The sequence below is a fragment of the Astyanax mexicanus genome, chromosome 1, assembly GCF_023375975.1.
Source record: "Astyanax mexicanus isolate ESR-SI-001 chromosome 1, AstMex3_surface, whole genome shotgun sequence".
Taxonomy (NCBI): domain Eukaryota; kingdom Metazoa; phylum Chordata; class Actinopteri; order Characiformes; family Acestrorhamphidae; genus Astyanax; species Astyanax mexicanus.
In genome coordinates this window covers 50,772,072-50,799,002 of record NC_064408.1, presented here as the reverse complement: position 1 = coordinate 50,799,002, position 26,931 = coordinate 50,772,072, and the positions used below count along the sequence as shown (strand labels likewise).

General features: G+C 37.7%; 1 protein-coding gene across 9 annotated transcripts in view; it reads left to right on the top strand.

The window, feature by feature from the left end:
• Nucleotides 1-26,931, top strand: part of myo6a (myosin VIa) — a 167,087-nt gene that overhangs the window by 48,707 nt on the left and 91,449 nt on the right. For all 9 annotated transcript variants that reach the window (XM_049479598.1, XM_049479596.1, XM_049479582.1 and 6 more), the window contains exons 7-12: nucleotides 466-521; nucleotides 607-704; nucleotides 1,509-1,673; nucleotides 8,494-8,574; nucleotides 16,321-16,501; nucleotides 23,526-23,670. In XM_049479598.1, the coding sequence (XP_049335555.1) occupies nucleotides 466-521; nucleotides 607-704; nucleotides 1,509-1,673; nucleotides 8,494-8,574; nucleotides 16,321-16,501; nucleotides 23,526-23,670 (726 nt within the window). The remainder of the gene's footprint in view (nucleotides 1-465; nucleotides 522-606; nucleotides 705-1,508; nucleotides 1,674-8,493; nucleotides 8,575-16,320; nucleotides 16,502-23,525; nucleotides 23,671-26,931) is intronic.

Here is a 26,931-nt window from a genome sequence, read left to right as displayed (position 1 = left end):
TAGTGCATCCGTAAAAGCAAAAAGACTTTTAATTTGACTGTTCACATACATATCGCATGTCCATGGATACGGATACTGGTTTGAAAAAAAAAAAAAAAAAAAAACGGATTTAGCACATTCACACAGCTATGAAAAAATCAGATCTGAGCCTCATTGAGCAAAAAAATCAGATTTCAGTCACTTCAGCATGTTAATGTTGAATTGTCTATGAATATCAGATTTAAACTGTATGTACTTTTTATAATATGTACTTTTTTACTTTTTATATATAATATATATATAGTAATATAATATTATTTTGTAATAATGAAAATTGTAAATGTATATAACCTTGATACAAAAAGCACCCAGACATATGACTTTGGATACATTTTGTGTCATTTGGTGCTTTTTTACATAAATCTAGAAGGCTTTACTGACTGATATTGACGTCTCCTTGTTTTTTTTGTCTCTTTTTTATCACAGCTATTTAACAACCTCCTATGGAACTGGTCAGGACATTGATGAAAGAATAGTTGAAGGTATGTATCTGCTCTAAATCCTGTTGGCTTAACACACTGACTCACTCAGGCAGATTGTATTTGACCTTTAATTTGGACTGTGCAGCGAATCCTCTGCTGGAAGCATTCGGGAACGCGAAAACTGTCCGGAACAACAACAGCAGCCGTTTTGGCAAGTTTGTGGAAATTCACTTTAACACAAAGGTCAGTGTCTCCTCGATTTGGACAAGTAGAACGTGCTCTAATATAGCTTAATCTTAAGTGTTCTCTCAAGCAGTGTTGTGTTTGGATTCTAATGTTATAGAAGCTATGGGTAAGCACTGATATTCCAGTGCAAACTGTTCATCTGGGACCCTTAAGTATGTTCTGTCTGAATCAGTTCAATCAAAATGCCTGTAAACCCACACCTACAATGGTGGCAGTCAGATTTGTATACCTTCTTAAAATTATATAAAATCTGATTAGAAATCCTGATTAGTTAATGAGTTTAGCTTGATTTACTCAGATATTGGGTCGCTTGGATGGTTGAAAGTTGAATTTCTAAAGTTTTCTGGTTGTTTTTGATTGATTTTAAAAGATGACCTCATTAAAAAAAAAAAAAATCACTCCCAGTTATTTGAATGATGTGTGGGGTCATCTCTCCTCTTTGACTACTTTACTCTAATTGGATTGTCTTGTTTTAAGATCTATCTTAAACACTTAAAAAAGAAAAATTGATGGTGTTTCTTAGCAAGTAGCCAAAAACTATTCTCAAAAAACACCCTAGAAACTATAATTTTAGGAAAGTTTGTACTGCAGTTAAAACTCTATCCAGTAGATGGCAGCAATAAAGTAGTATTTATGATGATCCATTAAAATGATCATGCCAGACATAAGTATTACAGTGCATAGAGGTCTAAACATTTATGTACTAATTTCTTGAACACCACATTACTGTTGGTGTGTTTGCATGTACATTGGGAATGTGTGTATTTATTGAAATGTGTGTTATGTTAATGTGGTGACCAGAATGCAGTGGTAGGGGGCTTCGTGTCTCATTACCTGCTGGAGAAATCTCGAATCTGCAGGCAGAGCCAGGAGGAGAGGAACTACCATATCTTCTACAGACTGTGTGCAGGAGCTTCTGAAGACATCCGGGAACAATTTCACCTCACCTCTCCAGACTCTTTCAGGGTGAGTGCAGCAGTCTACAGTTATTAATGTCCTACACAGAAACTATATTATGGGATTATTAAAATGCATTTTAATTATTTATTACCACATTTTCCGCACTATAGGGGGCTTAATACAACACTAGTAAGGAACAGGGGTGTCTCCATGTTTTCCTTCTTATTTAGCAGGTCTGACCGCTAGGTGGCAAGACTGTAATTCTTAAAACATTTTCTTTTAAGGTCAAACGAGCACTTAATCTACACAAATTGAAATATAATTGTATTTACATTTTATTTTATGTTCGACAATGTCAACTATACAGCTCTGGAGACCACTGCAGTTTCTGAATCTGAATCTGAATCTGATGTTGCTATTTATAGGTAAATGTTTGCGTAAAATGAACATTGTTGTTTTATTCTATAAACTACAGACAACATTTCTCCCGAATTCCAAATAAAAATAGTCATTTAGAGCATTTATTTGCAGAAAATGAGAAATGGATGAAAAAACAAAAAAAGATGCAGATATTGCAGAGCTCAAATAATGCAAAGAAAACAAGTTCATAATCAACAAGTTTAGAAATCAATATTTGGTGGAATAACCCTGGTTTTCAATCACAATTTTCATGCATTTTGGCATGTTCTCCTCCACCAGTCTTACACACTGCTTTTGGATAACTTTATGCCACTCCTGGTGCAAAAATTTAAGCAGTTCAGCTTGGTTTGATGGCTTGTGATCATCCATCTTCCTCTTGATTATATTCCAGAGTTTTTCAATTTGGTAAACTCTTATAAACATTTTTAAGTGGTCTATAGTTTTTTCCAGAGCTGTATTTTTAATAACAAAACATATTTATTTTCACACAAAAAAAGGGACAAACCTTAATAACTCCCCCACAAACATAACTGAAGTATTGATTTAAAGTTTAGAATCTAGTAAAATGAAATAGGGGAGGGGAGGTGGTTCTCTGTAGAGACCTTCAACAGCACCAGGGCCGACAGAGCCTATGCTCTACTGGGTACATTTCTAAATATATGTAAAATCATTTTGATGATTATTAATATGGCATTGATGTGGTGACTGGGTGCTGGCCATCTACCCACAGATATAGCATGAATATAAAATAACTCAAACTGGAAAGGAAAGGTATATTTTGTGAATTTTAAAGGCTGTATCTGTTTCTTGTAAACCATCTTTTTTCTTTAATAACATTTGAACGGTGGGTAAAAAAGTGTAGCTTAATGTAAATTCTCATTGTTAGAAACCAAAAATACGTCACAGACACGTCACAGAAGCTGAATGGAGCTTGTGGACTGGGACTGTGAAGTAATGCTACAGGATTTTACACAAATATGACTTACATATAAGTATACATATAAATATGAGTTACACAGCATTACACATTTTTTGCAAGAGTTGCCCTGTCTGCTTCAACAAAGTTCCTTACTACAGGAATCAGTGTGGAAAAGATAGCGGCACTATTCTCCCATTTAAAATCAGTGGAGCATTAAATAGATTTTTAAAGCTGCTATTTAAGGAGAGAATGTTACATAATGTTGCTTTAATAAAATCACTGTGCCCCACTGCAGGTGGCCGATGCTTTTTTACTATTAAAGTGTCTTCATGTCTGCAAAAAATCATAAAAGATCATGCAAGCAACTAACGTATATATTTCGCACTATAAGGTGCATTTAAAATCCTTTCATTTAAAAAAATAAAAAATAAAGGCTCAGAGGTATTATCACCTGTACCCTGCTGCCCATCCCGGCTAACACTGCTGGAGCAGCATTAGCATTATCCATGAACTGCACTAAGCGTTAGTTCTTTTGTCATTCAGAGGTCAGTGTTATTGACTTGTAGCCTGCTGATGACTCTAGTTAGCACTGCTGGAGCAGCATTAGCATTACCTGCTAAGTGTGCTAAGCTCTAGCTCTTTATTGGACTATAGCCTGCACGTTTACCGTGTTAAATCAAGCTACGTGGGATGAACTGCTGGCTAATATCACTCTGGCTTATCGGAACACTCAGGGTTCCTCAGTGTAGTGAGAAGTACAGTTTTGTTTACTTAACTTTACTTAACTTAGCTTTACAGTATATGCTAAATTAGAAGAAAAAGATAGTGAACTCCTTTTCCTTACTAGTGTTGCATAATACGCTTTATAATTTGGTGCGCCTTATAGTCCAACACTGAATGTCCAAAACATTTGCTAAATTAAATCTGGTACCTAACTGCTAAATGAGGTAAGCAGGAAAATCACCAAACTGCTGGACCAAGACCCACACTGAGATACGTACTGCATCTAGGCCTTCTAACCAAGTGTTTTCTGAAACAACAACATTTTTCTTAGCTCAGCATTGTTAGATCCACCAGACAAATGTCATTATGCACATGAACACTTTAGTCTATGAGTTCCAGAGTAATTTTCACTGTGGGGCTCTTAGCTCTGGTTCCTTGAGGGGCAATAGCACACCTCGTCTATGTGCAGCTCTTTAAATGCTTAAGAAGCTTCATAATTATCTGGTGAATTGAATCTGAACAAACATAATGTGTAATGTCCCAGAATTGAGAGATGAGAGAAAAGTTTAGCTGTAATGGCTTTGTAATCAGTGAACACCTGCATGATTTTTTATTTATTTATTCAAATTTTTTTTGGAGACTGTTTTTGGACTGTCCACTAGATGGCAGGATAGGCACAGCAAAAAAGTTACACCTTCAGTTTTCTTTGCCACTTTTAACCTGAAGTTGGTGTAGGATTGGGGTCTTCATTTGTCTACCTCCTGTCCTTACTGTATTGAGATGAACATTACAAAACCACAGCTCCCACGCACTTTTTCTTTGTTTATTAGGGATTCATTTCAAGGGGATTGCGCAGTCTGAGTACATAGCATAGACATTTCTTTGTTATGCAGGACCTTGAGGTCTTTTGCAGAAGACCTTGATCGTCGCCAGCTTTCTTTTTAAACTTTTGGCTCATGAGAGTTTTTGCCACTTGTGATTTTTTGCAACAATAGTTTCTCTGCTCTTTGATGTGCTTTGTTTAAGCAACAATGCTGAAATTGAGCTGAAGGGCTGTGAGATCACAGCACTGTTGTGCTGATCTGCGCAGAACTGAGTGCCTCATATGGAGATAAGAATCTTTTGAAGTGATGAAATGGGTGAGGGACGCTTGACAGTGGGCCCTAAAGGAAATAGGGGATTAGTTGAGCTCAGTGTGTAGATCTTTCAATAAGACGGCATAATGTACACTTAAGCCCCGTTCACTTATTCAAGGTAGCGTATGAACATATGTGTACATATGGGCATGAAATGCACAGTTTACCATTGTGATGTCGTTTCATGTAGAATTTATCTGCTTTGGCCAGTTTCTCACTGCAGAGACACTGTTAACTAGATATTGTTTAGGTAGTGAACCATCTTAATATGGACTTTTGCCCATGCCTGCTATAAGTGTATTGCACTGGTCTGGCTAGTTTTTGTCCCATTTTTCTCTCAGTTTATGTGGCCAATTTTTCTACCTATTCAGCTACTAGACAACTTTACAGTAGAGAGATAGACCCTACTTAACTTTCAATGGAATGCAAATAGTGTAAATAGAGTTTATTTCAAGTAATTTTAGAGTATTTCTATTCAAGAACCAACAATGTGATCAAGAAATTTCAACACAGTGTAAAAGACAGTTTGTGTGTTTGAATTATGTAGTAAAGTAAAAATCAACAAAAATGGAGATGCTTGTTTTTTATTAGAGAGTGACGAGATCTCCCATCACTAGTAATGCCCCAACACATGGAGACTACCACACGCCTCCTTCCAGTGCAGCGACTCTGTTCCGATACATTAGCTCACAGATGTGCTGATTACCATCACCCTTTGGAGTGATGAGGGAAAGAGCGCCATCTATCCACCAAAAAAGTGCAAGGCCAGTTGTGCTCTCTCAGGGCTCTGGCAGCTGATGGCGAGCTGCATGACTGGGGTTCAAACCAGCAATCTCCTGATCATAGTGTCAACACCTTACTCTGCTCGACCACCTGGAGACTTTGCTGGCTTATTTTCATCCTTTAGTGTCATTTCTCAGTGTGAAAAACGTCATGGAAAATGCAAAAATTGATGCTGTGCTTACAGCCAATGTAGGCTATGTAGGCTGTGGGAATCTGTCGAAAGAAAATCAGCGATCAAGGGCCAGAAGATCCTGGAAACTGTAGGCAAAGCACAAACTACCAAAACACAAACACTGAGTAAGCTAGGTTAGGTAATCAGTCAGTTAGGAAGGTACATAATGCGATTTTCATCTAAAAATGGACAAAGTGATACATGGATAACTGTTGTAGTTGTTGTAGCCATCATAAATAAGTTTGTACTTATTTAATGTTTAACAACCCCACTGCAAAAGTTATAGAAGCAAACTACCACCACTTTTACGTACTGATCAAGCGTAGAAGAAGCTAAAGTTATCAAAAACTCAAAAACTCTCTTCTTCATTCCATTCTCTCGCGCTTTATCTGCACCCATTTAGCCTTTCTGCTGCTAATCCATATAGACACCCACCTGCCTGTCTGTCAACTGTCCATGTTCATCCTCCTCCTCCTCTCTTTATCTCCCTCATTCTCCATCTCCCTGCTCTACCAGCCCATCTGTAATAAAAGCCTTTGTAGCGTGTTGTCTACTGACTGGACAGCCCACTCATATTGTTTCCCCTCTTGTTCTACACCCTCTCCGTCACCTTGGAACTTCCATCCACGCTCATCATTTATCAGCGCCTCTCCAGTGACAGCAACCGCAAAGCCATTCATCTCCCACTGTAGTAATTAAAAGGGGGGGACAAGGAATTTCTGTTCGAGCTGACTGCTGAACACAGTATGTAGTGACATTGCCTCACACAGCTAACACCACCAGATGTAGATGTAGAACACATGTAGCGAGAGAATGTGTTTATCAGACGGACTCTCCCTGGACAGCCCAGTAAATGAAGCTTACGTATCTGTAGAATGCCGTTGTTTAATATGGACACGCGTGACTAGAGATCATGAGCCTGACTCATCAGATCATGCAACCTTCTTTTACAGCTCCAATGACCATTGTAGGTGCTTGCGTCTCATTGTGGGCACCTGGTAGGCAGGTTAGTTGACCAGAACCTTGGATCATGTAAAACGGTCTTTATGCCTGAACATATTTCCTGCTTTGAACTCATAAAACAGGATAGCTGACAGTACAGTTACTGTCTAACATGCATCCCAGATTGCTGCAAATCTGATATGAGCCATTTGGTCATAGGTCTAAAGGGATCCACTTTCTGACTATGCCATCTTAATGTGAACATCGGAGTTGGTGATGAGAGGGAATCAAAGAAGGAATAAGAGAGGGAGTCATTTAATGTGTCTGTGGTGGAGTCATAAAAAGAGTTGGTGGGGGAGTCATTTAAGGAGTAGTGGGAGAGTTGTGGAGGTGTCATTTAAGGCCTCTGTGAGGGAGTTGTGAATGAGTCGTTTAGGAAGTCTGTGAGGGAATCAATAGAGGAGAAGGTAAGGGCATTATTTAAGGAGTCGGTTGGGTCATTTAAGGCCTCTGTGAGGGAGTCATGATGGAGTCCCCTAAGGAGTCAGCAACAGAGTTGTTTAAGGAGTTGGTGAGGGGGTCAATAAAGGATAAGGTACAGGCATTATATAAGGAGTCATTAAGGGAGTCAACTAAGGAGTAGGTAAGGGAGTCATTTAAGGAGTCGTGGGAAAGTCTTGGTTGGGTCATTTAAGACCTCTATGAGAGAGTTGTTGGTTGGGTCATTTAAGGCGTTTGTGAGAGTCATCAATGAGTCATTTGAGGAGTCTGAGGGAATCAATAAAGGAGTGTGTAAGGGCGTTATTTAAGGAGTCATTGAGGGAGTCGATATAGGAGTAGGTAAGGGAGTCATTCGAGCAGTTGGTGGGGGAGTCAATAGTTGAGTAGGTGAGCCATTTAAGGAGTCGTGGGGGAGTCTTGGTCTGGTCATTTAAGACCTCTGAGGGAGTCGTGAATGAATCTTTTAGGGAGTCTGTGAGGGAAGCAATAAAGAAGAAGGTATGGGAGTCATTTAAGGAGTCGTAGGGGAGTCGTTGTTGGGTTATTTAAGGCCTCTGTGAGAGAGTTGTGAATGAGTCATTTAAGGAGTCAGAAACAGAGTTGTTTAAGGAGTCAGTGAGGGAGTCAATAGAGGAGTTAGCGAGGGAGTCATTTAAGGAGTTTATAATGGAGCCATTAAAGGAGTCATTAAAAAAAGTCCATAAAGGAGGTTGATAAAGGGTCAACGAGTAAGTCAGTAACTCAGTTTGATAGTTAGTTTAACAGTGAGTTAAGTACAAGCTAAGCAGGATCATAATGTGTTTGCATCTGGACAGAATGGAGAACAAAATGCTTGGATCCAGTATGTAGTTGCAGCTGTCAGGAATAAACTTGTGTTGGCTGAGTATAACTGGGTTAAACATACTTGTAATTTTCACCAGACTGTAGCTCTAACAAACCTGAATAAGTTTTCACTACAGAAAATGCTAGGAATAGCTAGAGCTAATGTGAGGAACAAATCATTCTATCCCACAGTCCCAGTCTTACATCTGCAGCAGTCATTAAACTGAATTTGCATATAATTTTCCTTGTAGCTCATTTCATTAGCTCGGTGTCTTGCCGGGTGAAGTTTTTGTGTTTTGAGATTTATGCTTAGGGGGGCTCCACTTCTCTGCTGTCTCAATGACGCTGAAAATTGCAGCTGCCAAGAGCTGAGATGGTCGTTTGTCACTTAATTACGCATGAACATGATATTTGGTCCTAACCACTGTCTCCTGTTTCTTTTTTTGTGCTTCTTGTTCTGTGATGTAGTACCTGAACCGGGGATGTACACGCTACTTTGCCACCAAGGACACGGACAAGCAGATCCTGCAGAACCGCAAGAGTCCAGAGGTAATCTTTAATATCCCTGCTGTCACTGTGGGCCCAGACACTTCATCTGTTTCTCACTCTATTCATACCATATTCACTGGATGCTCCACCTGCATTCTTTCTCAGACTAGGATTGTCTCAAATAGGGTGCTGGCTTTTCACACAATCAAATTATCAGCATACTGTGCCCTCATCAAATTACCATTTTTTGAAATTGTAGTGTTTGTGCTGCTATTTCACTTTTACCATCAGTAAAAAGGCTAAGAATCAGTTTGAGGAGAAAAAAAACTAAATATGTGTTTTTCTCAGACAAAAGCACAACCAGCAATGTGATCAACCTTAGTTGTTCTAGTACAGAAATGCTCAAGTGAAATCTATTACCAAATAATAACATTACTCACTTATCTGCACACAATTATATTAACTGCTGGCCTATGTTGATGTTTTATTCCATTTGAACAATATTCAATTTCTGTACTCTAAGTTCTTAAACCAATTTCAAATGAAGAATGTCATATATTATTATGAAAGAGCAAGGTTAAAGTGTCAATCTAATGTAAAACATCACTTTGCAATTTATGAACAGTAAATTGTCTAATCTAATCATCAGCTCTCAGTTGCCTTCTTTTTAAACTGAAATAAACAACAAAAACTGAAAAATACTGCATTCGAAATTGATCTTTATTAATCCCTAGAGTGAGTCTGATGTCTCCTCTGATCATCTGAGAAGTGCATTGTGAGTTACTTTCACTACGTTATCAACAGAGGACCATTATGTTAACAAAGGTTGCTGAACCACTTAATTTAAAACTAATAAGATGCTCTTAAATATTTGGAAAACTCTAAACACTGGCAGTGTGAAGGACCCAAAATTAAACGTTAGTCTGGTATAGTTGTTTACATTTTTTCAAAGCCTTACATTTACAGTTTCAAATGATCAAAAAAGAACAAAAAGCCAAAATTAAAATTTAGAAGAAGCATCTGCACGCTCCTGATTTCTGAAGGTGCCTCGTTTATCTGTACAAACAATTATACCCAAGTACAAACAAGTTTGGAATTACTCCAAAAAAACATAAATAAGCCAGATTCATGTTTGCAAATGCACACAGGAACAAAGACCTTAATTTTGGAGACATGTCCTGTGGTTTGACAAAACTAAAATTGAACTGTTTGGCCATAATGACCATTGTTACATTTAGAGAAAAAAGGGAGAAGCTTGCAAGCTTAGAATTCCATCCTAACTGTGAAACACGGGGGTGGTAGCATCATGTTGTGGGGTTGTTTATAGCAGGAGGAACTGGTGTACTTCACAGAACTGACAACATCATGAGAAAAGACTATTATGTTGCAATACCGAAGCAACATCTCAAAACATCAGCCAGGAAGTTAAAGCTTGGGCACAAACGGGTCGTCCAAACGGACAATGACCGAAGCATACTGACACATAGTGGCCAACAAACTAGTTACAAAGTGGCTTAAGGTTACAAAGTGGCTCAAAGTCAATGATTTGGAGTGACCATCACAAAGCCCTGATTCCAAACCTATTGACAGTTAATGGGCAAAGCTGAAAAGGCAGGTGTAAGCAAGACGACCTACAAACACGGCTCAGTTACACCAGTTCTGTCAGGAGGAGTGAGCCCAAATTCCTGCCGACTATTGTGAGAAGATTGTGGAAGCATATCCAAAACTTTTGACCCAAGTCATACAGTTTAAGGGCAATGGTACCAAATACTACTAAAATGTATGTAAACTATTGATGACTTTGCAGAGAGTAATAAAAAATGCCTTAATGATCTCTCTCATTATTCTGACATTTGTCAAATATAAATAATTTTAGTTAATCCTAATTGACCTAAAACAGGAAAGGTTAATTCTGATTTCATGTCAGAAAGTGAGAAAAACATGCATATGTGTCTTTTTATACAGTGTATGTAAACTTCTGTTTTTAACTGTACGTACTCTCTTCTTTTTACTTGTAGTAAAAGGGACTATAGTACACTAAGAATTGAGAAAAGTTGAGAAATTCTAAACCCCCCCCAAAAAAAGGAAGCTATTTGCTAAAAAGTTTATCTCCAGAGCTCCTCAGGTGAATTGAATTGGATGCTTACCAAGTATTCAAGAGGACACACACATACACACCTGTAACACTCTCACCTGCAGGGTATCGATGATGAAACAGACAGAATTGATTTAGTGCCCATCCGAAGAGAGCACTTCATGCTCGTAATTAATTATTCACAACGAGTCCACTCTACCCGGCCCCCGATCCACAGCGGCCCTGCAGGAACAGCCAAATTAATTATTATTGTTTGCAGAAATAGCCCTTACTACACACTGCTCGCGCTGCCAGCCTCCAGGAATAGAAATGATTAATTCATTACAGCCTTGTGAAGTCTGTGCTGGCCGGGGAATCATATTCAACTGGATTGTTTTCATATTAATTAGAAATATGCATCAGGGGGTGGTGCCTAAGGCTCATCCAGGTCATACAGGGTTATAATGACATATGCGTTGTCCTGCCCCATAATCAAAGTGTGTTTATCTGTTTTTAAAAAGTTCCTTAGAGAGTTTGTGTGAGTTTGTTTTTGCTTATTTTTTGTTGAGATTGTTCTTTTGGGGTCTATTGGGAAGTGAATGTGTGTTTTGGCATGTACTTGCATGTATACAGGGTCTGTGTGATTGTTTTTTTGTAGCATGGCTTATTCTTTGTTAATGATCTCAGCCTCGGTGCCATCCTGGTTTGCTATAGTCTGAAATGTGTTCATTAACCTTCTGAATATTTTAATGAGGAGAAATACATTATGCATGTATTAATGAGAGGACAATAATGAGAGCCTTTCTATTCCACCCTCATAACAGCATAACTTACAAATTAGTTTTCTAGTAGTAGTTACTGAATAATGTGCTGCAGTTACTGAATAATGTAAAGATGTAAAGCAGCAACAACGATTGAATAGTAAGTTTTAGTGTGTGACAGTTGAATTTACACTCTACCACTTATGGATTTAGTCTTGGAATGAAATATACTGTTTGCTCTTCGATGATGGACTCGTTTAAAAATGGTGATATCTGCTTTTATTAGGTGGCTATATATTGCCCACAGTAGCCAAAGCAGCCAAGCAAAGCTTTATAATTAGCATCTGTAACAAAACCATTGCATTTTTTTTTTGTTTTTTTAATTTTTTAATTTTTTATCCTATTTTTTATATATTTTTTATCTAACCTATTTTCCTATTTGGGGGTTTGGAATTGTTTGAGATTCACTGTAATAACTTAAATACAAAGGTGTCAGGTTCAAATTATTTGGGGCCTTACTTGGGTATTAATTTGGGGTAATCTCTGCTTTACTGGAGTAATTTTTTCAGACGGCTTTTTAATTCTTCTCCTTACATTTTCACCCAATTATCTGAACTTACTGTTTTTTTCTTACCTTTTAAAAATAGCCTCATTACTCTTGTTTAATTTCAGGTTAGTGCACTGTAGGCTCTTGTAGCTCGACCTAAAGTTTTGTCCTTGAGGGCTTTTTTTTATTTCTTTATTCTTACTTTGATACTTTATGTACATTTAAATCCAGTACTTTTACTTTTTTCTTTGAGCAAAAAGCTTGAGTTGATACTTTGCATTCTACAGAAGTATTTTACTTCTACCTGAATAATGAATTTCAATACTTTTGACACTTTTGCTTTAATGTACCAAACTTATTATACTGTGACAATAAAATACAGTTGTCAATTCTAGGGCACCTTTACTGTACATTTGTGAAGGTGTCATCAGAAGAAAACCTTTCTCTGCTTCTTTACCACACCATCACTTCAAAGCACACCTTAAATATATAGTTTCAGAGTTCATTTGAATTTACATGTTAGAATCATTAGGGTTCTTTTACAAATGAAGTCCCCAGTCCCCTGTTCTGAAGGTTTTGTTTCTGAACTTATCTTCACAGCTCATGAGTATTCATGTCTATGTAATTAATTATAAATTTTTTTGTGTTGGCTGGAAACTCAACCCAGTGTTAGACAATAAAGACTTGAGCAGGATTTGACGCATTAGTGGACCAGCACTGCAGCCTATAAATAACATGGATGGCACCTGGGCAGTAATTTCTGATGTGTTGAATTATGTATAACTTGTGCATGGCTTTGTTTATGCTTGTAATCAAGGGGGCTCCCTCCTTTGTACTCACACACTAATAATTTTGTGCCATCTGCTCGCCTTGTTAATCTCAGTTGAATGTCTTATTGTGTTGCTTCTTCTTTGTATATCGCAGGACATGAAGGTGATTATAGAAACACAATCGGGAATGGTTTTAATCCGTCTTCTCTCTCCTCTCGAGCACCTGACATAGCTCTGACAGAGTGCAAACCTGTGCCATCAGTGATCGGCACTGTCCCAATCCGCTTATAAGACCCTTTGTCCTTTTTTTTGCCCTTGCGCATTCCTGAGACGTGAAGAACGTGCTCAGGTTTATGAGGCGTTTCGTTAAAGACCCCTCATGATGATTTCACCTACAATAGCCCATCTAGCTATTCTATCTTGTCACCTAGGGAACTGCAATAATGCAGGTGATTTGGGACCGTGCCAATCATTAAGCTACAGCGCTCAATATTTATTTGACCTTGCTTTGGTGGAAAGAGGAAGGCCCCTGTGCTGATTGCTGCGGCGTTGGTGCATGCTAAGCAAGGCTAGCATCTGCTATTGGTTTCATTCGTTTCTTTCCTCTGTTTCATGGGACAGGACGGGGTGGTATGGTGGGGTGGGCTGTTGCAGGCAGGATGAAAAGCCCTATTTGAAATATATATATATATATATTTTTTGTGCTAAATGCTGGTTCGGAAAGTCACAGCACTCTGGTATTTTGTGGTGGCCGCCTCCAGGGAAAACCCACAAAAATCCATGACGCAAATTCAGTGGCTCAACTTTAAGCTATCCGTATCCTGTTAAGTGTGATCCCTGGCCCCTGGTGGGGTGTAACGGGTTGCCCAGCGCTCCAGACAGATAAACCAAAAACCTGCAGCAGTTACTTTAGCTCATTTTGTATCAATATCTGCTGTGTATGCTAAACGCTGTATGCTGAAACTTCCTCGGCAGACCTTGGTGATTTTAGATTTAAATTAAGTTTTAACCACCTGTGGGACCTTACCCTTTTTACATACAATCACCTGACCAATATGCAAATTAAGAAGTAAAAATTCCTAACTTCTCCAGCAACTCCAGCAACTTTCAAAAAAAAAAAAAAAAAAAAAATGCTAAGATTTAAACTAGTGCTGGGCAGTATGGCCAAAAATGCATATCACGGTATTGTTAGGAGTACATATAATATAAAACACTAAGGCTTTTAATTACGTTTTTGATTAGGATTGGGTTTACTTTGTCCCACAAAATTACACAATATATGAAGAAATCAGACTTTATTATTTGGAAAATAGCTGAAGAATATAAACAATAGGCCTTAAAAACAGATACGCTAAACAATTTTAACACAGTGCCCTTTACAAAAATAAATATTTAAAAAAAAGTTCCATACGCTATGAACAAACCTAAAATACTCAATGTTTAGGTATTCAAAGAGATATTTCTCAAAAGTTATATTGCACAAGTTAAATACAAGTTTAATAACAATTTACTATAAATTATTCCTAAAGTCATTAGAGGCATTACAGTCTCTTAAATCAGCTACAATTACCTTCTTTCTCCAGTTAACAAATACGTTTAAATCATCCTATTAGCTACAGTATTAATATATATTTAAAAGGGCTATAGTTACTGCTCTGTTTTACTGGGATAAAAACACTCATACAGTAGAAACAGCAGCAGCAGGAGGTTCTGATTTCTCTGCAGGAGGGAGCTAGACCAGCCTTTGATTCTCTTCTCTAACGGGTCTTTTCTGCACGGAGCTCCGCAGCGCCCTCTAGTGATATGGCGGTATGAGAGAAAGGCAAACCGGTTCAAGTTCAGCCCGCGGTATACCCAGTAAACCGGTATACCACCCAGCACTAATTCAAACATAGCCAGTGTCACATTTTATTGACTTCCATTAAAAGTTAAGAAAGTTGCTCGCATTACAGTGACAATATAGAAATCTCATGTTTAGCCCGTTGTTGGCAGTAAATCTTATTATTGACTTGTTGTAGTCAACTTGTTGTTACTGCTTACAGAAATGATTTGAATGACTGTTGACTGTTGACAGTTTGTCAGCTACATTGACCTACTTAACCTCAAGCTAAAATTAAGAAGAAGCAGAAATTGGAATTTAGTTTCTTGACTGATAGGTTCAATCTGGAGTAAATGAGAAATGATATAGGAGTGACTTATTCACTGAACCATTTCTTTGGTATTGAAAACAAAATGTAAACAAATATGATTGCATATATACAAGGTCAGTGTTTCTGACAAACAGCAGACATCAAAGGTCACCCAAACCAAACACCAAGTTAACACCAAGTTATCTAGTCAATAATAAGATTTGTTGCCAACAGCAAATACATGATTTTATATATAATAGCTCACACAAAAACCTTGGATCTCCACAATGGCAATTTCTCAGGAAGAGGAAGTCAATATTTATACATAAATAAATAAATATTTTTTAGATTTTCTAAGGTAGTTGCCCCATGCTTTGACACAGCTTTTTAGTTTCAGTATTCTCACCAGGCTCGAAGAAGTTTCACATATACTAAATGCTTATTTCTTGCTGGTTTAATTAAGGGTTTACAGAATAATAAAAAAAGGAGACTTAATCTCAGATATAATGTTTTATAGTGATTTTTTATCATTGAAATTTGAAATTTCACTTAATCTTTGAATCACATTGTGTTTTTGATCAGATGTGTCCAAACATAATCTGGAAATGTAAACATTCTAGATTCAGAACCATTTATAAATGGTTCTATACTATTCGGTTATGTTAGGGTAAGATGATGTCGCTCTAAAATAATATAATAACATTAATAACATTTAATTATTAATAATAACACTAATAATAACAGTAAATTATTTTTTTATAATAATAACACTGGAACAAAATAAATTATGCTTTATTTAGTATTATAATTTAAATTGTTGAACTTCTATTTTGTAATACTTTGTTTATTTTAAAAACAGTATTAACTTACCAATGATACTAAAGTGTTCAATATTTAGTGCATGCATATAAACTGCAACGTAAACTATTATAAAAAAAAAGTCCCTAGATTTTTACAGTAAACAGCAAAACAAATACAGAATAGACTACTTTTGAGTCAGAAAACTGCTATTACAATTTTTTTTTTATGTTTACGAAAATTATAGTGATATTATTGTGTACAATTATAGAAAACGGCACACCATTATATTAGGGTGTATTCTTCCCTTATGGTAATGCACATGAGGCTAATTAAGGAGCAATGGGTGGGTGAAGGATTGATGATGAGCGGGTGGTGCTGCTGATGCTGAAAGCTGTTTATATGTTTGTTGTGCTGCAATGCCAATGTTCTGTGACCTTCATTAAAGCGTTCCATCAAGGACACCTCACTACTTAAAATTGTTTGAAATCTTAAAATGGCAGCTAGCACTGTTAGTCCGGCTTGAATTACAGCTGCTCTTTTAGGCTTCTCTGGTGCTCCTGTGCTGTTTTTTTTTGCAATGGAATTCTGCCTTGTCTTGGTATTTGCCTCATCTTTCTGGTGGTGGCTTTTAAATTTACCTGCACCACTACTGCACTTATACTCTCCATATGAACAATAGCTTAACCTTTGACCTTCTAACACTGCTCTGTGTGTGGTTCCATAGCACATGAAAGCAGGTCCTCTAAAGGACCCTTTGCTGGACGATCAGGGGGACTTCAACCGGATGGTGGTGGCAATGAAGAAGATCGGGCTGGATGATGCAGAGAAGCTAAACCTGTTCAGGGTGGTGGCAGGAGTTCTTCACCTGGGAAACATCGACTTTGAGGAGGCTGGCAGCACTTCAGGTAAAAACATCCCTTTTCACTGGGATAGGTGGATTGATAGATGGGCTATGGGATAGGTGGGTAGGCTGGTAGGTGGACAGGTAGGCTGGTAGGTGTACAGGTTGACTTGTGGATGGGTAGTTCGGCTGGTAGATGGACAGGTACGCTGGTAGATTAACAGGTTGGCTGGTGGATGGGTAGTTCGGCTGGTAGATGGACAGGTACGCTGGTAGATTAACAGGTTGGCTGGCAGATGGACAGGTAGGCTGGTAGATGGACACGTACGCTGGTAGAATAACAGGTTGGCTGGCAGATGGACAGGTAGGCTGGTAGATGGACACGTACGCTGGTAGAATAACAGGTTGGCTGGCAGATGGACAGGTAGGCTGGTAGATGGACACGTACGCTGGTAGATTAACAGGTTGGCTGGCAGATGGACAGGTAGCCTGGTAGATGGACAGTTAAACTAGTAGATTGACAGGTAGGCTGGCAGAGAGACAGGTAGGCTGATAGATTGAAAGGTAGCCTGGTAGATGGACAGGTAGCCTGGTAGATGGACAGGTAGCCCTTGTAGATGGACAGGTAGGCTGGTAGATGGACAGGTAGGCTGGTAGATGGACAGGCAGCCCTTGTAGATGGACAGGTAGGCTGGTAGATGGACAGGTAGGCTGGTAGATAGATGGGTTGACTGACACTATTGGTAGATTTATTCATTTATCTTTACATGGGTAAATTAAATGACTGATAGACAGAAGGATTCCGAGTTGGACGGAATGAGTGATACATGGATGGGTTGACTATTACATAGATGCTTAGCTGGTAGATGAACAGGTTCATAGTTAGACTGAGAGAATGGTGTGACTTGTTGGATGGTTTTACTGGTAGACAGACAGATGGATTGAAAGGTGATGGATGTGGTGATTGTGGAGCTGCAACAACTTATCTATATATATTTAATCAATAATGTTGATAAATTGTAGGCAACAAATCATATTATTGATTAGTCTGCTTGCTTATAGAAAAGATTTGAATGACTATTGCCTTCTGGCTTTGGTCTGCCACACTGACCTTGAAGCAGATTTCAAGTAGCAAAATTTGGCATCAAGTTTCTTGGCTGATTTGTTCAAAGTGGGAATAATGTAAAAGTGATATTTCACAGAAACCATTTCTTTGGTATTGAACACTGCAATGCTATCCTCGGTATCAGTACTAATGTAAAATATTCTGGAGTTATGACAGCGCTACAGAGGGGTTCTTTTCATCAAGTACCGCAGCCTCCAGGATTGTGGATATGGTAATGAAATAAGGCCTTTGTTGTTTATCAGCTTTTTAATCATGTCTCTATAAGCTATTAAACTGCTGCTAGTAATTCAGGAGAAAACAGCAGACTATATTATTTTGAAGACCTCTCCCTGTTAATGAAATGTTCTCTGTGAATCCTAATACGACAAGGAAGACTACAGCAGTTTGACACAAAGCGCTGATGACTCCGAGACCTAATTACTTTGAGTTTAACTACAGAAAGGCAGCAGGAGCCACCGTTTCATCTCAGATGTAAACACGACAGTCTTCTGGGAGACTGCGTGACATTGTGTAGGACTATAGAGCGGCGGAGAGCTTCTGGCACTTGTTGGAAAACAAGATCTAATCACTCTGTTGCTCACTCATTGCTTGCGGGCTGTAGAGTTGAAAGGTCTGTTTAATAGAAGGCGAAAACTGCTAGTGAAGGATGCGATATGGAAAATCAGGTCCTCGGCTTCAGTGGCAGTTTTACTGTCTGAACATTATTACTGTTACTGGCAGCCTTTGTTGTTGAAGGTAAACAAAGAGGCAAGGAAATAATGGCCTTTCTGTATCTCAATGTGTGTGTTCTTTTTTTTTGTTTTTTTTGTTTGTTTCAGTTGTTCATCAGTGAAGGGTACCGGTGATTCAGAGTCACGCTGTGGGAATGTAATTAAAAATAAAGAACATGAAATCTTGTGTGTAATGATGACAAAAGAGAGAAGACAACTACACTCATTCGGCACAATGGGCTGATGAGCTTATTTAGTTTCTGAAGCCCTGCTGGTAAAAGAGCTTTAAATGTCTCATAGCCTTGACTTTTAAAGATATCTGCTCATTAGAGAATAATATAAATATAATAATATAATATATTAAATTCATATTCATATTGATCATTTCTGATTATATTATACAGTACTTTGGTTGAAATATTATAAAAAGTAAAAAAAATAAAATAAAAAAAAAGAAAGTTTACAGAGAAACCACTGGCACACATATATCCATTTATAATCATTAAGAGTCATGTGGAGAGAGGGTTGAGTTGATGGATGTTGAAAATGCATGATGATCACATGATTCCTGGAGAGTTTCAATAGTTCAGGGAGGTTCCTGGCAAAGCATCTGAACTCGTAATCACTGAGACAGAGCTGTAATTTTTGGTAATTAGTAATCATGCAGACATGGATTTACAATATTGATATGCGCTGATGTGTATGTAGCATGTGTTTTTTTTATTTAATTGTTTTATACATGTAAAATTTAAAGATTAGTGTGAATGACCTTGTGATGTATGTAACATTACCCTGCTTGCAAAGTGTGAAGCTGTTGGGGAAGGAATTAATCTCAGATCAAATACATTTTCTAACATTAACAGATCTTTAATTCATGACTATTTTGGGAATCCCACAGTAACTCACAATAATTTTATTACTTGAGTAGGAGCCAAATTTGTAAGTCTTTGTCTTAATATGCTATTAAAAATGGAACAGTAAAACACACCACCCAGATGCAGAATACCACATTAAAACACACATTAATATATTATATATGTCTGTGCACATGCAAAGTATATTTCTTCTACTGTATTTGTCTTTTTTGACATATGTAACTAATGTCAAATGAAGTTAGTCATGAAATTCCCTTTCCTTCACATTGCTTCCTCTATGTTGAGGCTGCAGCATGATTTGTTTTTCTAATAACAAAGATAAAAGTAAAAATATTTTTCTTAATCAGTAGGAGCAATCTTATCAAAATTTGAGATTACAACTACTACTGTGTCTGTTTGCAATAAGGGCTTAAACTGCCTGTGTCTGACTAAATTGAATAAAATCTCAGATTTCAAAATATAAGTACACAGGCTACACAATATTGATAATAAACAAATAATAAAGGGAATGAAAGTCTTGTTTTTTTTTTTGGGCTTAGTAAACGTTTGGTCAAAATATGGCCAGATATCAAAATGACTTGCTTGATGGTGTATAATGAAGTAGACCACAGACAATGGCTATTATACTGTTCATATCGATATCGGAATTACAACATATTAACTGAAATTAAGAAATACAGCTCTGGAAAAAAAGAAACCACTTAACAATTATGAGTTTCTTTGATTTTACCAAATTTAAAACCTCTGGAATGTAAACAAGAGGAAGATAGATGATCACAAGCCATCAAATCAAGCTGAACTGCTTGAGTTTTTGCACAAGGAGAGGCATAAAGTTATCCAAAAGCAGCATGTAAGACTGGTGGAGGAGAACATGTTCAAGATGCATCTTTTTTTTTTATTTCAGCCATTTTTCTGCAAATAATGCTCTAAATGACAATATTCTTTTTGGGAATTTGGGGAAACTGTTGTCCCTAGTTTATAGAATAAAACAACAATGTTCATTTTACTCAAACATAAACCTATAAATAGAAAAATCAGAGAAACTGATTTAGAAACTGAAGTGGTCTCTTAATTTTTTTCCAGAGCTGTTTATTGTGATATACATTTTGGGCAAATTGTACAGCCCTAATTTAATGTGCTTCTGCTTTATGTTGTTTATTAGCCCTTGTGTGTGTGTCTTGTTTCTCAGTCTTCACTGTGATCAATCACTTTAATAACACTTTCAGCTCGAGCTTCTGCCTATTCTCAGATACACATGAAGAGACAAGCAGAAACACACACTGTTTCAAATGGAGTCTCTTCAGAGGACTAAAATTAGTAACTGTTCTGATGAGTGTCTTTCTTTTTAACGGCAACATTTGACTTTGCATTGTAGTCCTAATTGAAAAGCATCTGTCTATAACCTCTGCTTCGTGTAAGAAAGTGAGCTACAGCTCATCACAGCCCACGCCTTCTATACTGCAAACGCACTGCTGAGGCCCATCAAATCGCAGTATATTAAATAACCCGTTAAATGATAGTTAACCTCATTAACCTCTCTTTAATTGGCATAATGTAATTAGTGTTGTGTAACCATTTAGTATAGCATAGATAAACTGCCTGTGTAAAGCTACACCTAGGACTGGTCTGTGTTGCATTTGCAGAGTCAGACAACTTGGGATTCCGATTAGTCATCATCAGTGAAGTGGTACATCTTATTTCTCCTCCTCTTACTGACATTCTAATCAGTTGCACAGTCATTATGGTACAATTCAGTTCTGCTCTTCAATGTTTTAATCATCATACCTCCTCAATTACTGTTATTTTTTTAAATAAAAACATGCTTTATATAAACACTTTATATAAAGTCTGCTTTCATAAGTACATTAACACAGGCATATCCTGTAAATAATATATTGTATAACTGTAACTAAGTATTTTTGAACAGTCAATGTCAATAAGAAAAAGAGTTTTGTGATATGTTACATTATATTTTGGTACAAGATTCCTACACTAATGATGGACATTTGTTCGTTCTGTCCTTCACAAATATTAGAACTAGAGGCCTAGCGCATAAGAACCTTCATTAGATATAGTGCTTTTAACTCTCTAGATCTCTGCATAATTAATTTAAAACAATCTTATGTCATCCCGGAATAAAATGCTTATAATATGTTTTGAACATCCAGTATAAGCCTTATCCGTACGAAATAAGTTTCTTAGGTGTTCCTGGGGTAATTTTCTCTTTTATGGGGGGTCCTCTGTAATTATCTACTGTTTTGCATGCAGAAATGCAGATCTTAAATTGAAATTTGCAAATGTAAAGTTCAAAGTAAACAAACTGTGACACTGAGCAACAAAGGCAAAAGACACAAGATTCAATTTGCTTTGAATAGATTTTTTGTCTTTTCTTCAGCATATTCATTTTCTCCCCAATTTACCTTTTGTCCATCCCCCAAAGTTTGTACACTCTATGGCCATCTTTTGCAATGTTATTTCCAGTCAAATATCAGACTTTTAAATACTTGAAACTGAATGGCGTAACCAGCAAACTGATTAGCATTTTTTTTTTTTGATGATGATGAAACTTTATACATTGTTTATTTATTGTTTATTCATTAACTGTAAATGACTTTACAGTGCTAGCTTGCTAGTTTACAAGCTTCCAGACAGACAAAGGAGTTATTTATGTTATTTAAGTTATTTATTTTGCAAAGTTTATTACACTGCCAGTTCAGCACTTTAAGGTTAGCCTAGCAGTGGTTAAACGGGTTAAAAAGTCTGTTTGCTGCAGAAACTAGAGCATCTGGAATAAGCGAATCTGTAAATATTGCAGTAGGATCATAATATAATATAATATGATATTGAGGGTCTGTAGCAGTCGTACCCCGGCTGACCATATAAACGCTTTGGCTGTGGTGTGATTTTAGATTTGATAGTAAACACAGTGAAGCTCAGGATGAGGGAGAGGTGGAGAGAGAGAGACTGAAGGAGAGGGACAGAGCCAGTTTATTGTGGGGCGCTGCAGGCAGAGATGGAGGGGGTGATTTGAGAACTAATGAAACCAGTTTAGCTCTGAAATAGCTCTCAGTAGGAGACCTGATCTCACTCATACATCACCCTTTGAGCCTGTAGGACAGGCAAACACACACACACACACACACACACACACACAAACACACCTGGTGAAACGCTTCATACACTCAGCTCGTTTGATGTGAATTTACTATGATAATGTGAGTCTTGTGGATTTTTAACAGGTTTCAGGTTTTAGCTTAAAAGTAGGAGGCTGTAAAAGTAAAGAATGGTGAAAAGACCTGTAGATTATTTTAAATAGAAGTGTTTTGAAGAAAGAGGAAGCTGTAGAACAGGGGTCACCAACCTTTTTGAACCTGAGAGCTACTTCTTGGGTACCAATTAATGCGAAGGGCTACCAGTTTGATACACACTCGTGAAATTACAAATTTTCTCAATTTACCTTTAATTATATGTTATTATTAATAATTAATGACATTCATCTATGTGAAGACACAGATATCAATAGGCAACACTATTATTATAAATCTCTGCAAGTGTTTACATTTTATATTATATTTTAATATAATATTACATATTATATTACATTATATTGTATAATAATATATAAACTATAGGCTATCTCTAAGCTAATATTAATGTAATATAATCTAAAATTACATCAATGCAACTGTGATTTAAAAAAAAAAGAATAGCAACAAAAATGCTATTTTTAGACCAGGCCTGCGGGCTACTCATAAGGTCCTTGCGGGCTACCTGGTGCCCGCGGGCACCATGTTGGTGACCCCTGCTGTAGAACATCAAGAATAATAAGGTTTAAACGCATTATTATGATTTGAGGATTTGCTGGTTCAGCATGATCCTCCAGGTTATGCTGCTTGCTGTCAGCACCTGAAGTCTGGTCTTGTACCCTCAGTGGTGGGTTGATGGGTTGATTGAAGCCTGGGAGCTGCATTGAACTGGGGGCTGTAGTTACAAGCAAAGGGCATTTATTTATTTATTTAATTATTTTAACACTTGTTCCAGAAATATTAGTTTGCACCCAAGACTGATTGTGGGCTTGTTTATGGGGAGGGGCTCATTATATTGCGGGTTTGCTTTCACACACAAGAACCCTGGGTCTGGAAGACATGCAATAGTGAAAACACCTTTAGTCTCAAGTGGCTCTTTCTTTTACCGTGTTGGGGTAAAGAAGTCTTTATTTAATTACATGTGCACCAATAAGAGATCAGGACGCCACTAATTCAAAGAGCCGTAGAGCGGCCATGGGTATCTTAAGCTCTCAAAAACCATTAATCTCAGCAGTAAATAAAATAAACGTGTGTGTGTAAATGTATATTTTTGTATGTGTGTGTTTTCTAGGTGGCTGTATCTTAAAGAAGCAGTCAAATCCTGCTCTGGAGCACTGCGCCGAGCTGCTGGGTTTGGATGAAGAGGATCTGAGAGTCAGTCTCACCACCAGAGTCATGCTCACAACAGCAGGGGGCACTAAAGGCACAGTCATCAAGTGAGACTCTCTTTCTCTCTCTCTCTGTTTTTTTTTTCATTCTCTCTCACACACGAGCGCAGAGCAGGTGGAAGTAAGCCCTCTTCTTCCATTAAGCAGTGCTGATGCTAATTGACTTAGCGTCTGTGTGCCACTGATGTGCTAATGTGAGGAATCTTCCCGTTTAACAGCCTTTGTCCACTTCAGCTGCAGTCTCCACAAAAGGCCGGCTGCTGTAAACCACTAAAAGCTGCGCTAATCGAGGTTTCCGTCGGATTGGGAGATTAATAATTGCATCAGAATGTCAGCGAAATCCGTTGTAAACATCAAAGTGTCACTAAATGCCATTTGTCACTCTCCTGACATTTTTCTAAATGCTGTGTGTGCAGTGACAAGACAGAAAGGGATGATTAAGCCTGAACAAGCACAACGATTGATGCTGGAATAGTGTTTCTGTTATCATTTTATTTTATCCTTTAAAATAAATGGATTATTATTATTATTATTATTATTATTATTATTATTATTATTATTATTATTATTTGTAGCAGTCTCCATCAGAACGATCAGATCGTCTGAATGCGATTGAAATGTTATTTTGTATGTTTAAAATATTGTATATTTCCTTTGCTCATATAATCTGTTGATTTAGATTTAGTTTTATTCTGTGTCCTGCTTTACTTAAGCTGTTAAAAGCTACTGTCTTAGTTGCAGAACAGTTAGTGGTATTAGTACAAGTAGTTATAGTAGTGGTGGTAATGATAAGATTAGTAGTAGTGATAGTGATACTAATAGAAGTATTGGTATAAGTAGTGTTAAAGGAGAGACGAAGGGAAAAGAAGACAGAATGGTTCGTGTTTGTGCCTTTCCAAGCTGCAACATTACTCCTCAACTTGTCACTCTACTGATCACTCTACATCTTGCCCAGAGATTTAGCTTACGCTGCAGCTTGTATACAGGGTTTTTTAATAAACTTCTTCTGCACTCTAAAAGTTTTTAATTCCTCCTTTTAAATGTCAGGGCTCTCCAGGTTCTACAAATGAGATGTGATGCTACTTTGAGCCTGAATAACTGTGTAAATTGAGATTTATCTGCAGGGGAAAGAATATGCCCTGTATGATCCAGTCTAAAGAGGTTTTTGGACAAACGGAATACATTGCTGGATCTCAGAAAGCTGCAGGAGAGCAGTGGTTGTACAAGTAGTGGTTGTAGTCATATTAATATTATTAGTATATAGTAGTAGTGGTATTAGTAGTAACAATGGGACTGGTGGTGATGGTACAGGTGTTAGTAATAGTACAAGCAGTGGTAGTAGCAATTTAAATAGTGTTAGAGGTACTTGTACAAGTAGTGGTGGTAGTAGTAGAGTCTAGTAGTCTAATAATGGTATATCATTATTAGTGGTACAGTTTTTAGTAGTGAAGCAAATAGTGTAAATAGTAGTAGTGCTGTCAGAGATAAAAGATTAACAAAGTAATAGTAATAGTGATGGCAATGGTTTTACCAAAGCGTTGTAGTAATAATTATAGGAGTGTGTGTGTGTCATAAATACATGTTGGACCTCCTTCCTCTGGTTGGGTGGGTTATCTCTACTAGGTAAACAGCGGAGTGTCTGTAGACAAGGTCTTGCTGTCCATTCCTTTCTCTCTCTGTCCCCCTTTTATCTCTCTTTCACTATCTTTTAATTATTTTTATTTTTGTAAACTTTTTTTGTCAACTTTTTTTTTTATATATATATACCATATACAGGGTTCATACAGTCATGAACAACCTGGGAAAGTAATGGAATTTAAAAATACAGCATTTTCCAGGCCTGGATAAGTAAAAAAAAAAAAATACCCAGAAAGTCATGCAAATTTGGTCTACAAATGTTTGTGTTTCAGTGTATTGATGGAGAAAATCTATTTTGAGCTAACAAATACGTCATCTTAGAGTTAATTCAGTAATTTAGCCCTACACAATGGAGCTATCAGGATCTGACACACATTTTATTATTAGAGCTTGTGTGTCAGATTCATTTTAGACCTACTTTAATCAATTTTGATTATGGTTTTAGTTGATTTTTGCTTTTATTGTCCATGTCTGCACTGATGTTCTAAAAATCGTATGGTCATGAAAATTTGCCAAGAAAGCATAGTAAAGTCATGAAAAAAAAAATTGAAATTTATTGGTTAAAAAGTTGTGTATGAACGCTGCATATAGATAGATAGACTTCTGCCCCCCCCCCCCCCTCTTTTTCTGCATTGAACTCCCACTCTTTCCCATTCATTAGTTTCTTTCCGTCTCTTTCTGTATTCTGGCTCCCTCTCTCTCTTTCACTTTTTCTGTCTTTCTCGTTCTCTCTCTTCCTCCTCACCGAGCCACTTTTCTCCTCCATTATCCTCCCTCCCACACTGACCAGTGTGTTTTCTCTCCCATATTCTGTTCATTGTGCTGTCAAGGTTTTATCTCTTTATTTATAGAGGAGAGAGTAATGAGGTGTGTATGTGTTCACCTTATGCGTGGGTGGGTGGCTGGCTGGATGGGCCTGTGTTGCGTTTGTGTGTGCGTGTGCTTGTTTGCGTGCATGTGCTTGTGTTTGTGTGTGTGTGTGAGACATTCTCAGAAAGAGACAGAGGGAGATGAATGGATGTTTAGAGTGAGAAGCTCTCTCTCATTTGTCAGACAGACAGGCGCTCTGTCACACTGGAGGAGAGATTGGCGTGTTGCTGCCGGGTCGTTTGTAAACTAACTGTATTAATTCGGCAGTAGCACGGTGGCTGAAGGGCAGCGGAGGATTGAGCCGGCCTTAAGCACTCTATTTGTGAGTGTTACATAAGAGGAAAGCCTGGACTAACTCACTAAAGGTTTAGCTGGCAGGACCGCGTACGCAGACCACTGACCTTTCAGGCACTTAAAGTAGTAGTTCAGCTTAACGGTTTCCGCTTATCCCATTTGTACTCGACATGATGATCGTCTGAAGTTTGCTTCTGTAGTTTTGAACAAGCGTCGGTGTACCGCTCCAGTATGACTGTCAGCACACTTGACCAATATTGGCAAAACATTAATTTCACATTTAGAAATTTTGTTTCACCTCCAGAACCACCTTTGTACCAGTGTGCAGTTTCAATTTGTACCAGGTTCACACTACATGATTTTTCAGTCTTCAGTCATTGTGCTGTTCACACTACACGACTGGTTGTGCTGTAATCCTGAGTCATTCAGTTGTTGAGACTTTCACACTTAATGACTGATCAGCGACACGGCGTCACAAATTACACGATTTCTCACCTGGCTGCTCTC